The 16,792-nt window shown below is 49.2% G+C and overlaps 1 protein-coding gene across 2 annotated transcripts in view; it reads left to right on the top strand.

Annotated features, from left to right (window-relative positions):
- The window catches only part of POLR1E (RNA polymerase I subunit E), a 278,376-nt gene extending 265,637 nt beyond the window's left edge, over positions 1 to 12,739 (top strand). For both annotated transcript variants that reach the window (XM_069881087.1, XM_069881086.1), the window contains exons 3-12: positions 72 to 148; positions 2,452 to 2,537; positions 3,242 to 3,297; positions 3,638 to 3,782; positions 5,336 to 5,443; positions 5,893 to 5,989; positions 6,734 to 6,867; positions 8,016 to 8,097; positions 9,972 to 10,103; positions 12,193 to 12,739. In XM_069881087.1, the coding sequence (XP_069737188.1) occupies positions 72 to 148; positions 2,452 to 2,537; positions 3,242 to 3,297; positions 3,638 to 3,782; positions 5,336 to 5,443; positions 5,893 to 5,989; positions 6,734 to 6,867; positions 8,016 to 8,097; positions 9,972 to 10,103; positions 12,193 to 12,352 (1,077 nt within the window). In that variant the 3' untranslated portion in view covers positions 12,353 to 12,739. The remainder of the gene's footprint in view (positions 1 to 71; positions 149 to 2,451; positions 2,538 to 3,241; positions 3,298 to 3,637; positions 3,783 to 5,335; positions 5,444 to 5,892; positions 5,990 to 6,733; positions 6,868 to 8,015; positions 8,098 to 9,971; positions 10,104 to 12,192) is intronic.
- The last annotated feature ends 4,053 nt before the right edge of the window (positions 12,740 to 16,792 follow it).

Genomic DNA, 16,792 nt, shown 5'->3' with positions numbered 1-16,792 from the left:
ACAGGGAAAATAAAGCGGATGCAGAAGTTTTTCACAGCCCTGTATTAAAGTAATTTTTCTTTGTTTTATAGGTCTCTGAAACTGACAGGCTTTCATATGTGGGGAATAACTTCAGCAGTGGAGTAACGAACGGCAACTCCCTGTGCAGGTACACGTTCCTGGCAAAGTGGGGGCAGGAGCGTGCAGGTGGAAGCAGAGGCATTGCTCAGATACACAGTTCCGAAATCCCCACCGAGGACATGCTTTGAGTCAACAGGCTTTTAACTGGAGACTCCAGCACCTGACAGCTGCCCTGTTTGCATACGTGAGGTCCCTTGGGAAGTTAGGACCTTACATACAAACAGATCGTGTTTGAAAAGGCCTCACGAAGGGCAGAGCAAGGAGATTTGGTGTTGCTGAAACTTAGCAATAATAGCAAGCTAAGAAGTGGAGATTAAGAAATGGCCAAAATCTTCTGCTGCTGCCCAGAAAACTCCAGGGTTGTTGATCACCACGTAACTTCAGAGCCACAGCATGGTGCTACTTTGTGAACTAATAAGCTGTCTGTGCTGTGCACTGGAAGAGGAAGCGTTGGTGAAATCATCAGCCTTCACATGTCCTGGTTTAAGAGCATGGCCTTTGTCACATGGGGACATGCAAAGTAGTGTGTGAGATCATTCTCCTTCTCTGCTAGGAGAACCACGAAATAGGAGGAGACCCAGCATGAAATAATCTTGCCTTGTTAGATCCAATGATGTTCCTTTTCTCCTTTGGTGCATATTACTGCTCCTGCTCACTTCGCAACACTGAAATGCAAGTAGTGTGCATGTCAGGCTCTTGGTACCGAGTGCTCTGGTCTGCAGTTCCGCTGCCGTTGTCCACACAGTTCGCTGACGTAGCTCCTCTCTTCTCAAGCTGGACCGCACTGACCTGATGGTGTCTGAGAGGTTCCATGCCTGGCAGGTCTTCACAACTGAAATGGTCTGTTCTGTTCAATAATTCTGCAAATAGCCTGTCAAAATATGGCAATACCAATCTTTGTTCTTTCCGAGCAGTGAAACTAGCTGGCCCTTCAGATGTAACAGTCTTCAGTTTAAGATATTGTAGCTGCAAAAAGGCACCATGGGGCTTTTTCTTCTTGATTTTGGAAAGATACTTCTAGCTTAATGAATACATGTGATGTAAGTATTAAGGCAGTATTATTTCTGGGCAGATTTAGCACTCATCTCTGAACATTTCACACTGCTGATTGAGATGGTTTTGGTGGCTTGAGTGGTTCCTGTCTGCAGCTCTGAAGATCCTTACCTGTGGAAACTAACGAGGCAAGCTCTCTCCTGATGTATGAGCTTTGCATTGGGTGTGCGTGTGCCTCAGGATATCCAGAGATGCAGGCGAGAATCAGTTAAGTCATTTTTTGCTTTTGTTTGGAGTTTTCCCAACCTATCCTCCTGTCCCTTTTCTCACACATCTGCTTCAGCATGAGGATTTTCTCCAGTGGATCCATTCCTATAGCTCAGACTTAAACCGTGCACTCACAGCTGCTAATGCGGCATAACAGGGAGCAGAAACAACATCAGAGCAAACAGTCCGGTCTATTCTGAGTGGAAAGTTGAGGAGTCTGCCGCACCTCTGGGTATCCTGGGGCAGTAGGGTGTGCCCAGAGATCCTCTGGCTGGTGAGGTGCTACGAGTCTGCCCCACTGTACTGGGGCAGCTCCTCTGGAAGCAGTTGCAGAGAGAGTACTGCAAGCAGCTCTGGTGTGCAAGCAGATTTTGTCTTCAGGAAGTGTGTCCTGAGTTTTAGGCAGATGTGTTATGCAGCAGAGCGAGCCTGAGCACCAGTTGGAAGGAATCACATGGAATGGACTCTGGCTGGACAAGAAACTGGTGCAGTTGACTCCCAGTCAGCATCAGCCAGGGGTGATGTGCAGCTGGTTCCTGGTGGGTCATGAGACGTGAGGAGCAGCACAATCCACTTGGGCTTGCTCCTCTAGAGTGTAGGACACAAAGGAATCTAAGAAATTATCCAGTTTTAGAGATGACAGTGTCGGGGATGTTCTGAGGATTTAAAGTGACTTGTACAAAGCAGAAAACTGGCCAGAGGGAAGACGGTTTTAAAAGCAGAGCAAGCTGCATAAAAGCACTGAGAAACTGAGGGTTCTGACACATCAGAAATGGCAAAAGAGAACAGCAGCACTCTGGCACCTAGGCTTTCTCTACATTTTGGAGGTAATGGAAATGTCAAAAGGCTTCTACGTTAACTTAGAACAATGAGTTTATCTTTTTATATGCATACTTACAGTGCATGCATTGTAGGTAACTCGTTTTATTGTGACAGTCTGAATGTGTGTGAAAATCCAAGGCAAAAGAATTGGCAGGGCATGGGGAATACACGTGGCTATACACTGTGAATTTTAAAATGTTGTATCCTTTGGACTGTCTTTCACTAATCGCTTGTCCCTGTTCTTCACAGGTATTTTGTTGGTGTGTTAGACAAGGACTCTGGGCAGCTCAGTGTCTACAACACTGAAATATTCAACATGCAGCCCTTGCTGTCAGGTAGGGCATTGCTGTGATTAACCCCAGCACCAGTCTCAGTGTGCTAGACCTGGGTGTGCATTCAAGTCTTGACTGTTCTATTGTCTCCCTGGCTTCTTGCTCTTCCTGATTCCTGTCTCATTCCCTCAGCATGGAGGAAGTAGGATATATTACACTCACATTGTAAGGCACTGCATGGTGTGGAAAACAGACAGAAAAGAATCAAGTTGAAGTTCAGGGTGGAGGTAAAGCAGAGAGGGTTATGGGTGGTGGAAGCGCTGGCATTAGTACTAAAGTTGTTGCTGCTCAGAATAAGTGCAGCCTTGCCTGAGTATGCTCTGCCGAGGGACATCTGAGAATTGCCTGGTCAGGGGACTGGATCGCTGAAAGGCAAAAGAGCTCTTCTTCAGCAGAACTTCAGCAGAACCCAAAGAATATGGTCTTCAAGGGGCTTTTTTTGTCCTGTGCAGCAGGACCTGGATATTGCTGCAATCCATGCAGTACACTTATAAGCCTTGCAGCAACAGTTGGCCTGTTTTTCCTTTTTCGTTCTAGGTACATATATATATTTATAAATGTACATTATGTTCAGTGTATTCTTTAACTGGCAAAGTCCTACAGGGAGATCTGGAACTGTTGTGCCAAGTCTTCCAGTAAGGGGTTAGAGCTAAAGGGGTACCAGGTACTTATGCTGTCCTGGCTGCTTAACTTCTTTTCTTTTGTAGATAATGTAATACCTGATGACACAAAGGATTACCAGACTAAGTCCTACAGGGAGAAGGTAAAGTTGGAACCCTATGTCATATTGCACTGTGATTATCTGGTTGACAGTGGTGGGTGATGTTTGGGCTACTGCAGGTTAAACCTTTGGCTTGGAGGTCTGTGAGGCAGCGTGTTATTAGCGCCCAACCAGGCCATGCATTCGTAATTATTTCAGACCCAAGTACAGTCCCAGCAGTTTCCTGCCCCCTTGCCAGTCCATGGTTGCCATATGGCTGGACTGTGCCTAGTGAAACGTGGAGTTTTCTGAGTGTGGAATAAGTGGTTGTCTGAGCTTTCCTCTTAGGTACAAAGTATCCTCAGTTCAGCAGCGTGTTTTAATCTCCGTATCTCTTACACAGATGGACTTGTGCATTGAGGCCTTTGGTACCAGCAAGCAGAAGCGAGCTCTCAGCTCTCGGCGAATGAACACAGTGGGCAATGATATTCTAAATACTGCTGTGACAAAAGCAGCATCAAACGTTATAGATGCAAAGGGAGTGACAGGTAAGAATTTTATCTCAAGGCGTAACAAAAGCACTCAGAAGTGCCCTTTTCTGTCCCTTGCCAGATGTAGTGAGAAGAAAGGAGTTTCCTTCAAGTGACAAAGGAAACAGCTGATCTAACAGCTGAGAGGTGTTCCTGGTGGAAAAGGAGTTGCTTCCTTCTGATCCTGCTAGACTTAGTGTGACAGGTGCCTAAGTGAGAGAAGGGCCCTGTAGTAACATCAGAGCCCATTGCTGCCCATCATTCTAAAAGTCCCTGGAGCTATTCTAAAAGTCCCTGGATATCAGCGTAGTGGGATAAAGGCAGTACATTCACTTGAACTGAACTGAGACACTGAACGTTTGTTAAGGTGAACTGTACCCTGGCTTCACAATGCCAGGTCTGTGGAAAATGGTCCGAGTTGTAAACCAAGTTAAAGTCCCATCAAGGCTGATGGAATTGGGCTTCTCTGTGGAGGAGCCTGCAGCAAAGAGGAGTCTGCTGTAGCCATAGTTACTGTCACTGCTGCAGAGGAAGTTCACTCTGCAAGTGTTAACACTGAGGTGGTGTTTTAAGGAGAGTTGATGACCCTGCTGCTGAGAGTCTTGAGGCTGCATCTGTATCGTGTTGTCCAGCCTGTGCCACCCCCTGTGGTGGAGAAGTGGTGGAGCAGTCACAGCAAGGCAAGGGGAACAGGCAGGGGCCTGGGGGCAGGTGACTAACAAGGAGAGACAAAGGGAGCTGCGCTTGGTTTGTCTGGCACAGGGGAGACCAAGCAGGATCTAGCAGCAGCCTGCAGCTACCTGAAGGGCAGTCAGAACCAAATCCTTCTCAGCAGTGCCAGCAAGAGCCAACAGCAGGAGTTGCTGTGGTTCTGGACACTGGGAGGTCCACATGGAAGACAGGGGGAACTTTCCTGGAAGGTGGTGCAGCCATGGAGAGATGTGGAGTCACTGTCCATGGGGATTTCCAAGCTCTGGCAGGATGAAGCCAGGGCTGCCCTGCTCTAGTCCTGTAGACAGTCCTACTGTGAGCAGGAGGTTGGACAGGAGATGTGGATGCCCAATGGAGCCCAGGGTGCCAAAACCATATTCTGCCCACTCTGCAGGCAGGATGTGCAGCAGCAGCAGCAAACCCATTTGCCTTGGTGCACTTCTTCCCTAGATTTTTCTCTAGTCTGGAGCAGCTTTTCTAAACTCTGAGGAGCAGGAAGTTCTTGGCAGAAGTGATAGCACCAGTGTGAACCCAGCATGCATGACAGATAGCAGGTATACCAGAAGCTCTCAGCCTTTTTGTGGCTGCTGGAATGCTTTCTGTACAGCCAGCAGCTACAGGTGGCAGTAACAAAAGAACATAGGGAAGAGCTGTAGCCTATTCCTTGCTTCTTTCTCAGCTGAGATAAACTGAGCAGGAGGTTTAAACCTTCAGAACTCCAGCTGTAACTGAACTGGTGTTGACCCAAGAACCACCATTAAGTAGGCCTGTGTTTAAAGGAGGGATTTGGGTTTTGGTCATATTCTCTGTCGTTTTGTTTGCATGGTCCAAATACTCTCTTTTTCTGCTTTCCTCCAAAGCTTTGATCCAGGATGTGGCCCAAGATGATGTACAGAATGTCTCTATCTTCCTCCCTCCGTGTAACGAAGATGCTGACAAACCAGCAGATGTTTACAAGTTTGAGGACAGTATCTTTTTCTGTGGCAGAATGGTTTCCCACATTGTAAGCCCTGCTGTCAGTGGTCTGGCATGTGGGAGTGAGCCAAGCCTGCTCCCCTTCCAAAACAAAAGCTGAGAGTGGGGACATGCCATGCTGAGATTTTTAGGTCTTTAAGTCCCATTCCCTTCCTCTTTCCTGCAGAGGGCAGGATGCGGTGCCTCCCTGCTGGCAGCAGTTGACTGGGAATAGGGATAAGGTCAGACACACAGGAGAAGTTCACTTGTGGTCAAGCCACAGTCCTTATTGGCCAGCCTCCTAGTCTTGTCATTACATCCTGCCTGTTCATAATGTCTTCCTCTCTTTTCCCAACCCCATACCTCCTAAAGCAGGAGTGGTTAGAGCTTGTCTCAATGCAGGCTGTTCAGAGCAGAAAGGAGAGCAAAGGCACGCTTGTTCTTTTCTTTAAAATCCTTCCAGTTCTGTCCCCAGCAGAGTATGAAGCGCTGCAGGTCCCGGCAGCAGTCTTTGTTAACATCACACCAGAAGAAATCTCCAAGAAAACAGAAGATAAAAGGTAATGCTGCTGCAAACAGCCTGGCAATTTTCTGTGTGGGCCCTCTGAAGCTGTGGTCGTAGTGTGGGGCTGGATTGGTGCTGCCACCAACTCCACAATATCAAGGCTGGTCTCTCCAGCACAGAACAAGGACATGGGATCCAAGCAGGGCTGAGCAACCCCTGCCCTGGGGAGTCTCAGTATGGTTTTATAGGTGAGGAAGCCATGTGTGCAGCAGTATGGCTGCCGTTTGGGGAACTGATTGTGGAGGAAGAGAGTGGAGTGGGATCTGAAGGTGGGTGCCTAGAAGGGAGACCACAGGGCTGTGCTGACCACGTACACCTGTGGCTGAGCATGGTCTCAGACAAGTACAGACTTACTATGGAAGTTGCCGTGCCTTGGCAAGCTGACATGGATGTACACTTAGAGCTGCTAAGCCCTTGTGCTGAGGGGCTGAAGCAAGCAGGAAAAGCACAAATGGCACCTCACGCCCTGTGCTTCTGCCTGTCCCAAAGTAGAAGTGTGTCTGTGTAGCATCTGGACAGAGCCTGCAGTTTCTGCAGGCCTTCTGCATGCTGGTAGGGGCTGGCTGAGCCTGGTGGGCATTGATAGGGAAGTGCTCACAAAGCAGCCTCCTGGCCTGTCCTTTATAGGTGTCCAGGGAACTCCCCTCAAGCAATGATGTTACGGGTGTGTCCTGTCCTCCTGATGATGTAAACTGATTCCTGGTTCTTTGAGTCTCATTCTCCCCTCTGTCTCCTTCAGCCATTGCTCCTTTGTTTTAGAGGAGCTGAAGTTCCTGCCTACTGATGAGAAGAGCCGAGATCACAAAGCCCGGTGTCTCTGGTTCCTGGATACCCTTATTAAGTTCAGCTACCTGAAAATGATCAAGAAGAAGCGTAAGTTTTCTGTTCCTCCCTTTTAAACACCTCTTGAGGCTTGGTTTGTAATTAGTGCAGCAAAAAAACAGTAAAGCTGCCCAGAATGAGCTGTGTGATCAAACAGCTTGCTGCGGGAGGTGCTTTCAGCCTGTTTCATGCTGAGGTTGAAGATCTCCATGTTGTTGAGTATTGTTAGATCTGCATCTGCTGGGAGACACATCTGATCCTTTTCAGTCCCTTTGTAACAGCCATGCCTCAGAGTGGCACCGTGAGGTCCTCTTGGGAAGAGTCAGGGTAGCTTAGGTTGGAAATTTTGGGATTCTTTTTGGTTTTTGATAGTCTGTACTCAGAAACTTGGTTTGTATTTTCACACTTTAGTCCTAAGCCAAGAAGTTGGAAACTATTAGCTCTCTCCCTCATTCAGCTTCTGTATTCCAGGTGCAAGAGGCATGCAGTACACAATACATCCTTTACATCCCTTTTTGTGCTTTTGAGAATCAAGGTTTTTTTCATCATCCTTTGCTTAACAGCTCGATGTGTGGATCACACTTCTGTTGTCTTCAGGATCTTGCTTTTAATGTGGCAGGAACTGCTGTTCTCACTGCATAGAATATTTTGATTGAGATTTCCCAGACTTGCTGTCTTCCATAGGACTTGTTTAGCTGAGTCTCCCTGTCAGTGCTGGAAACATCACTGTTAGCGTTTTCAGTGGTGGAGGGGGTGGAGGAAACAGTGAGCCAGGCTGCATTGCTGGTAACACAGGAGTCACCCCACAAGACATAGTGAGGGAGGGAAGATATGGGAATGACTGGTCTTGGTGGTATTTGGAATTTGTTAGTATGATTTCAGTTTTAATGACATTTTGTGACAGAACTATCTGTGAAAAGCCAGGAATCTATTAAAAAATGCGAGTATAGACGTGCATGCACGCATTTCTTGAAGTGGGAGATCCTACTTGTAAAGATGATAAAAGCTATTAGGAGCTTCTCGCTGACCTGAAAAATTGTGATACCAAGAAATCAAGTGCCCCAGTTCCTGTTTTCTGTGTTCCTGGGAAGAGGCAGAAGTTGCTGTGTTAATCAGTGTGCTGTTGTGATGGCTGTAGGTGGGCAGTACAAGGAAGAGTACGTGTTTCTTATTTCATTGCAAAATCCTTTCTGTCCTAGATCCAATGGGTCCTGAATGCCCACACATTATTAGCAAGAAACTCATGAAGAATTTCACTTCACTGACCTACAACAATGGCAGGTAAAGAGCTATGTCTGCTTTGACATTCTTGAGGCAGAGACAGGATAGAGTTCAGCTGGAAGAGCCATAGACCCATCAGGAAACCTCCTAACAGAATGGAAGATAGTAATGGCTTCTTTTGCTTCTCCCTCCCGGCCCTGCAGAACACTGGACCGTGGCTCACGATCATGTGTTTTACGCAGTGTAGGTCTGAAATGTGACTGGGAGAAGCAGGATCGTGTGTACAAAAGCAAGCCTGCACCTGTGGATTTAGCTGTCATGACAAAGTGAGGTGCCCAGCCATATGCCTGCCCTTTTCTGGATGCAGGATGGCAGAACAGGCACTTGCTTTTCCGACTTAGGACTGTGTGGCCAAACAGGCAACTGTCTGCTTGTGCATTTTCACTGTGAACTGAGGGAAGGAACGGATGTGTTGGGTCTTCCACCATCCCAGTGTGGGTCAAGACAGAGGTACTGCAGTGGCTAAATAACCATGCTTTTTTGACACTCACGTAATTTAATTACTGTAATGGATGCTTTTACATGACACTAGATCTGACTTGACTTGTGTTTGCAGGCAGAGTTCTGCTGAAGCTTTGCCCAGGCATTGCCTGTCGCAACAAAGTTTGGTAGGGTCTGGTCCTGCCGTGGAGGTCAGCTAGGAGAAGCCGCCACCCCATGACTGAGCAGAGGCTGGGAAATTCCTGCAATGTCCTTCTTTCCAGCAGTGTTGGAGCCATTTGTGTGGCACTGAGCTCTGTCCCACAGTAGGGAGGGCTTTGAGTTGCTGGCGGAGACCAGGCTGGCTGCAGCCTTGATCAGGATCTATGCAGTTATAGATCTGGATAACTATTTTCAGCAATCATCTTGAGTTGGAGCACCAAACACAGACAAGAGGCAGCAGCATCTTCCTCCTTGCCACAGTGCCTTCCCTGCAGTCAGGAGCAGACAGCCTCTCTGCCTACAAGGGTCACAGCGCGGATGCTCAGGTGTTGCACCACTGCGCTGCTGCTGTTAGTCTGAAACAGGCAGAGAACTGGAGCCTGAAGGGGCCGGCATTTCTCTGAGGACCCAGATGTCTCCCAGAGGACTGCCAGACAGGGATCTGCTTTTCGTGGATTGTGTATTTGAGGTGCCATTAGTAGTTACACTGAATGCCCTCAAGACATCTTCCCTAGCACAGACTCCCGGAGTAGTAGTGTTGGAAGGGCCCTCTGGAGCTCACCCAGTCCAAGCCCCTGCTGAAGCAGGATCACCTCCAGCAGTTGCACAGGAGCGTGTCCAGAAAAGCTACCTGCTTTGGATCTCTCCAGAAAAGGAGACGGCATACTTTCCCTGGGCAGCCTGTTCCAGTGCTCCTTCACCCTCACAGGAAAGTTTTTTCTCATTTTCAGGTGGAACTTCCCATGCTCCAGTTTGTGCCCGTTGTCTCTTGACATGTTGCCAGGCACCACTGAGCAGAGTTTGGCCCACTCCTTCTGACACTTGCCCCTTACATACTGATCAGCATTGATAGGTCCCCTTTGAGTCTTCTCCAGGCTGAACAGACCTAGGTCTCTCAGCCTTTCCTCACACGAAAGATGCTCCAGTCCCCTCACCTCCATGGCCTCCACTGATCTCTTTCCAGTGGTTCCCCTGTCTTTGCTTTCCTCTCGCCAGGGACCAGCCTGTTAAAGAGACTGGAGTGTCATTGTTTGGTGGTTTTGTCAAGGCTGTGTTGTGAATGCGTGAAGAAGACAGAGCAGCCTATTTGGCCTCTGTTGTCAGTCTCTTGTGTTGAGCACATTCTGGTGTCTAGGAAAAGTGAGTTGCTTCTAACTGGTGCTGCAGTTCTGTCTGCGACTCATGGGGTTCACTGATGCTCCCCCTCTTATTTTCTCCCTCTTGCCCTGCAGCGTCCAGAATTTTATCTCTGCATCCATGAAGGCTAAAATCGCAGCATACGTCATTGCGTTGGCTCTGCACATTAACAACTTCCAAACAGACCTCACCATCCTGCAGAATGACCTGAAGCTCCAGGAAAGCAGGTGAGTCGTGTTTGTCCATGCCTGCTAAGGTAACACCACGATCCACCTGCAGACAACCCCTGGGGAGAGAGCTCTGGAGCCTCTCTGGCACCTGGGTATGACAGTGATAATGTTGCAAGTGCCTCTTGTTGTAATTGGACTCTGTCTTTTATGAGCGTGTTGGAGCGTTTTGTTGGGGGTTTTTTTGAAGCCCTGGTGCTCCTAAAGAAAGGTGATTTTATAAATCTCGGGCTTCAAAAGGGCACTTGTCACAAGGAGGTCATTGGGTGCATCAGGACGCTCTTCAGCTGTTCTGCATGGCACAAGCTGGGCAGCTGGAGCAGATTCCAGACTAGATCTGTCCAGTGCCACCCAGCCCTGTTTGTTGCCCGACAAATCATGTCACTCTTCTCCTTCATGTCCTCTATGTCCCTTCCTCCTGCAGAGCTCCGGTTCCTCTTAGGTATCAGTCCTTAAGTATCAGTAACAGAAATCTAGAAATAGTGGGGTTTTTTCTCAGTTGCACTGTGAGTGTTTAGTTGGTGTTTACATGGAGGAATCCCAGGCCCTGGAAATTCACCGGCCTTGGGCTTGGCACCAAGGAAGTGGGTTTTGTTTCTGGATGGACTTAGGTTTTCCAGCGAAGCCTCTTGGGAAGAGGTTGTAGGCAGAACTGCTGTCTGTAGTATTGGGAAATGAGGATAGAATCATAGAATCACCAGGTTGGAAGAGACCCACCGGATCATCGAGTCCAACCATTCCTATCAAACACTAAATCATGCCCCTCAGCACCTTGTCCACCTGTCCCAATTAGCCATTTTGGGCTTAGTGAGGTTGCAGGGCAAGAAAAAAGCTTGCAGAATGAGTTTCAGGGCAAAAAAAATACCTTGCTGTGTGAGCTTCTGGGGACAGCTTCCCCCTAAATTTGAATTTTTTGCTGTTGGCTGCAAGACCTGCTTTTCCCAGCAGGTGTCAGCCAGAGCTGACGGCTCCTCCAGCTCTGAGATTTTTCCTCTGCAATTGCACGGGTGCCCTCTCTCTGGCCCCCTCAGAATCAATTAGGAATTGATCGGAACTGCTCCGCCTGCCCACAGTACTTGCTGGGAAGACTCCTAACAACCAAGCATCAGCTCAGCAGGTAGCTTGTTAATGCTGTCGGGAAAGGACCAGACAGCCCTGTCCGTGACCGCTCAGCCAAGCTCGTTAGCATCTCCCACCCTGTCCTACTCCTAGGGCAGCGGAGACAGCAAGGACATGTGCTGCCCAGCTTAGTTGTGTTGGTCTTACTTTAGTAGGATTGCTTAGAGGTTCTGCGCCTGGCTGGCAACCATGGAGGGACACAGACCCTTCACTGCAACTGGGAAAGATGTTGTGGACTATCCTGGTGTTTCTGGCTGGGCAATGTAGGATTAAGGTCCTGTAAAGACTGGGGGTTGTCAAAGCCTCCATCACCTCTTGGGTTTGTAAGCTCTCAGGCAGCCTTGGTGCAGTGACTTCGGTTTTGCCCCTGGTTACGCTCTTTTTTCCTCTGATGGGCAGTAGTGGGTTTCACAGCAGTTTGCTGTTGGTTTACATCCATTTTTTCTTTATTTTTGTGCTTTACGGAATGAAGCTTTTTAAGGAATCCATATTGTTTTTCACAAATGACTCCCAGGTTTTGTTCCTAGCCGCTCTCCTGGAGTTGGGAGCACAGGGTGTAGGAAGATACTGCTGGGAAAAGGGTGTACGAGGCTGGGACCTGTTGGAAAAATTGAGGGGAGAGACACAGCTCTGAGCCTCCTAATGGGATGATCTTTGCTTGGAGTGGGAGGTTTGACTGAAGAACCCTTCCCAGCTGAATCCCAGTTTGTATTTCAAAGGTGATAAAGTCAGGTGGGAGGGTTCTGGGATTTGTGTGTTCTCAGGGCCCCAGTGAGGCCGGGATGCCTGTTTCTCTGCCAGCTTCCTTTCAGGTGCACTTTGGTCTCTGACAAGACTCCATGTGTGTTCTGGCTTGTACCTTCTCTTCCAGACTCTTCACACTGCACATCTTGGGCAAGCCCGCCTTCCTAAAGCAGAATTTTAGTGGCTAAGAGATGTTCTGATGTGATATTTCTCTTGTGTTTTCCAGGATGATGGACATTGCAAGGGCCATGCGGTTGAAGGTTTCCAAGGCAAAGGGGCTGCCGGGACTTGAGAATGATGAAAACCACAAGCTGGGCACTCTGTCTCTTCCCTTGCCTGTGCAGAAGGCATCGGGGGGGCAACGGAAGCGCAAGAAAATGAACTAGAGTGTCTGGGAGGGCTGAGAAGGGCAGAACAGTTCCTTTCTCTACAGCCATCGTGCACACAGGTAGTCATGGGGATGCATTTGGCTGCCCAGCACTGTCGTGAAGCTGGACTGGAGCTGACATCTGCCTCATTAAGCTGCTGCTTTACATAGAAGAAGCTGTAATGAAACTTCCATCTTTTTTTTTCCTGTCTTTTTTTATTCTGTGCGTTTGAGAGAAGGATGTAGGTTATGCCGGAGCAAGAGAGAGCAGTTTGAAATGGCAGGTCCTCACTGACTACTGTCTGGTTGGTTCTGGCAGTGACCTGTCAGCTCATGGTACCTTTTATCCCTTTTTCGCACGTGCTGAGTCGACAGCGTAGAAGATGACCAGCATTCCTTACACTCATTTTGGCTCTGTGTGTGTTTGTTTCTCTGGAGTTTGTGTGGTTCTGTGTTGCAAAAGTGTAAAGATGCAAGTCAGAAGATATTTCTGCTGCTATCCCTATCTTGGCTCCTTGCCTGGAGGACAGAGAATCCCACTGACTCGTGAGCTGGTGGTGTCATCTTCAGAAAGGCTGATCAGTTTGAATCCACAGCTGTGGATTCAAAGCCTGTGGGAGAGAGACTTCTGGACTGGTTTCTCTGTGCTTTCACTCCGGTCCTGGGCTGCAGGACTGTGAGCCTCGTTGACGTGTTTACGAAGCAAGGCTGTAGGAGTCGGGATGTAGCAAAGCTGAGGACTGCCTCCAAGCGAAAAAGCTTTTATGAAACAGCAGGGGTGTAGGATGTTGAGGGCAGTGTTCCGTTTGTGGTGTCTGCTTCAGATGGTGATTTTGGTTTAGTGCATCATTTGTGCACCCAAGTGTCCTACTGTTCACAGCACTCATTAGAGGTGATGCAACCATCCTGTTTTCTGGGTAGGTGATAATGCCATGGGAATTACAAGCTGCAGATAATAGGAATGTTTTTATCACAGACTGGTTGACATTGGAAGGGACATCTGGAGGTCACCTTGTCTAGTCTCCCTGCTCAAGCAGAGCCACCCAGAGCCAGTTGCCCACGGCCATGTCCACAACCTTCCTGGGCCACTCACACAGTAAAAAAGTGTTTACTGATGTTCAGAGGGAAGCTCCTGTGTGCAGTGTGTGCCCGTTGCCTCTGGTCCTGCCACTGGGCACCGCTGGGAAGAGCCTGACTCATCCCCTTGGCAGCCTCCCTTCAGGTATTGATCAACATGGATGAGGCCCTGAGTCCACTCTGCTCTGGGCTGAGCAGTCCCAGCTCTCTCAGCGTTTCCTCACACAGGGAACACTGATTGGCTGAGGGGAGACCTCATCACTTTCTGCATCTCCTGGAAAGGAGGTTGCAGTGAGGTGGGTTCTGGGACCCCAAATCTCACTGCTTTTTTTTTTGGTGGATTGGGTTTCTTTGAGGTCTGGCTGGTGGGACTCAGAAGCCTCTGGGAAGAACATCTGAACACAGAGATGTTCTAAGCCGCAGGGCTCAACCCATTGCAGGCAGCCCCAGGCATTACAGGTTCTTCTGTCTTATTTTTGAGATTCTCAGCACCAGCTTTGATGCAAGTTCAGCCCACTCCAGCTTCTGTGTGCCAGCAACCACTGCTGTGAACCACCTGAGCCTTCACATCTATTGCAATTGTGTTATTTATTCCCCTACAGGCATTTTCTGAGTAGTACCTGAACATTTCCAGCTGCTCCTGCAGGCATGCTGACCTGGCAACACCCAGTTTAAACACACCACTGTGATCTTTCTGTCTGCGCCAGCAGCCTGGCTCTGCCCTGGCTCACATAGTCACCCTTCCTCTCCCTAGTCTCCCAATTCTAAAGGTTCCCCAAAGCCATGACTCCCACACGCACGTCAAGGCTGTAGATCTCTCCCTTTGCATGGGCAGTACTGCAGAGACAGCTACACCAAGCCTGGGACTTCAGGTTCCTGCCCCACTGGGTGAATTGGGTTCTCACATCCTTGCCTCCACATCCATCCCTGCTACCAACCTGTGCCCTCGTTCCTCCCTTGCCGTTGACCCTGTTACTCATACAGGCATGTTGTGTATTGGCATCCCTCCCACCACCATTGCTGGCTTCTCCTGCCACTGGACTCCAGCCCTGCTCCAGGATTATCTCTTAAGCAAATCAACCCTGCTTTCAGCTGGAGGGTGGATTTCAGCTCGGAGCTACAAGCCTTTCTTCCTTGAAGTTTGTCTCATCCTGAGTGTCACCTCCATGGCAGGGGCTGCCCAGCAATACCCAGAGTGTCTGGTGTCCCTGTTTCTCTAGCACTACTTCAGCTCAGCCATGCTCATCTCAATAGGAGCCCCTGTGCTCAGATCTCCCCCTTCCACTCGGCCCAGGGAATGGTGAAGGCACTTCTTGTCTCTGAAGGCTTGTGTTAGGTCAGCCTTTACCCCTGAACCAAACCGTGCCTGGACCAACTCACTAGTCACAGAGCACCAGAATAAAACAGGCAGCCTGTTAATGGTAAAAGAATCATAGAATCATAGAGTCACTAGTTTGGAAAGGACCTCCAGGGCCATTGAGTCCAACCATTCCTATCAAACACTAAACCATGTCCCTCAGCACCTCGTCCACCCATCTTTTAAACACCTCCAGGGAAGGTGACTCAACCACCTCCCTGGGCAGCCTCTGCCAGTGCCCAATGACCCTTTCCGTGAAATATTTTTTACTGATGTCCAGCCTGAACCTCCCCTGGCGGAGCTTGAGGCTATTCCCTCTTGTCCTGTCCCCTGTCACTTGGGAGAAGAGGCCAGCTCCCTCCTCTCCACAACCTCCTTTCAGGTAGTTGTAGAGAGCAATAAGGTCTCCCCTCAGCCTCCTCTTCTCCAGACTAGGTTTCGTTTGGGGATGGTTCAAGATGATTCTGTACTGCACACCCAGAGGTAATGAAAATACAGATAGTGACAGAGATTTGCCAGCCGGCAATGTTGTTGCTTACTTCTGGTTTTAAACCTGCTGCTGAGCATATGAAACCCACCAGGTTCAATGCAGTCAGTGCTTGCCCAGTGCCCATCCGCGCTGGGTGGACAGGGCTGCATCCCATGGCCCTACAGCACAGCAAGCCCCTTCCAAAAGGGTCACCCCAAAAGCCATGCTGGAAAAACACTCTCAGTCTGGAAAGCAACTCAGTAAATAAAACCTAGACAGGTTTTAAATTACAGCATTTTATTTGTGACAGACAGATTTCCTGAAATTATAGGAAATAATACTTATTTTTAAGAGAAAAAAGGAAGTGGATTGGATCTTTTTTCGTCATCGATCTGCAGAGAAGCAGCAGGCTCATCAGACTGTGCCAGACTGCACCAGAGGAGAGGCCCCTCTGGACACCTCGTTATGTGACTGAGACAGAGAAAATCCAACTGGGAACCAAAGGCCAGCTTCAGGCAGAGGGGGATGACAAGGCAGAAACCTGTAGCTGGTCATACACCAGGTTACAGCAGACAAGCTTCTGTCTCCCTGCAGTGAGAGCCCTGAGCTCCAGGGACAGGAGGAGAACCCTGGTGACACCTCAGGGCCCCTGCCAAGCTCCTCCCGGTCCCAGGGAAGCTCATCCCTTTGGGCTGGGGGACACCTACCCTCTCCTGAGCACCCCACAGACACAGAGGTTGCTGACAGCGGTGCGGGACATGCTACAGGGTGCAGGGGGAGAGTATTCTGAGATTGTACAGGGCTCGTTACAGGATGCCCAGGGGAGAAACCAAATATGGGGAAACACAGGTATGGTTTTGGGAGAACACACATGGGAAAATAGAGGGATAAGAAGTGTCTCACTGTGTACTGGGCCACCAAACCCATGGCTGGTGGCTCAGTACAGATGCTGCTCTGGCTGCACCAGTGCCTGAGGAGCGCCGACTGTCCTGTCCGCCCACTGAGAGCCATTTCTATCTCTCCCTGGAGTGAGTGGTCTCCCTTCAGGTAAGGTGAACGGCAGTGTCAGTGGTGTTTGGGGATCTGCATCTGTGTGGGGCTGCTGCCAATGAGGAGAAGTGGCCTGGGACTCCAGGAATTCTGTCTTTCAGTCTGTCTCTGGGTGTTTTTGTCTCTTCCTGTCTGTTGGGGGAGGGGTTGTCTGCAGCCTTTGGGGGCTCATATGTCCTGGTGCCAGAAACTGGGGAGCCTCTGTGACTTCTGGCACAAATGCAGATGGTCCCTGGCAAAGCTGCATCAAAGAACACAATTCCCAGATAAGTAACACCCCAGGCCCCACAGAAAGAGAGGTTTGCCCAGAGGTCAGTCTGGGGAAGCCCATCCAAGCTCTCCAAGCTCACCCCTGATCCCACCAGGAACACTTTTCATCTAAGAAACTGCTCAGTTGTAAATTACCCCAGCAGTGATCTTGGTGGGCAAAGCGAAAGAAAGCCACGGCTGTTGTCCCAGCTATTTTATATTTAGTGAGGTGCCACTGAAGTTGCAAAGTCCTTCAT

The sequence above is a fragment of the Phaenicophaeus curvirostris genome, chromosome Z (genome assembly GCF_032191515.1).
Source record: "Phaenicophaeus curvirostris isolate KB17595 chromosome Z, BPBGC_Pcur_1.0, whole genome shotgun sequence".
Taxonomy (NCBI): domain Eukaryota; kingdom Metazoa; phylum Chordata; class Aves; order Cuculiformes; family Cuculidae; genus Phaenicophaeus; species Phaenicophaeus curvirostris.
This window is presented reverse-complemented; position numbering and strand designations above follow the sequence as displayed.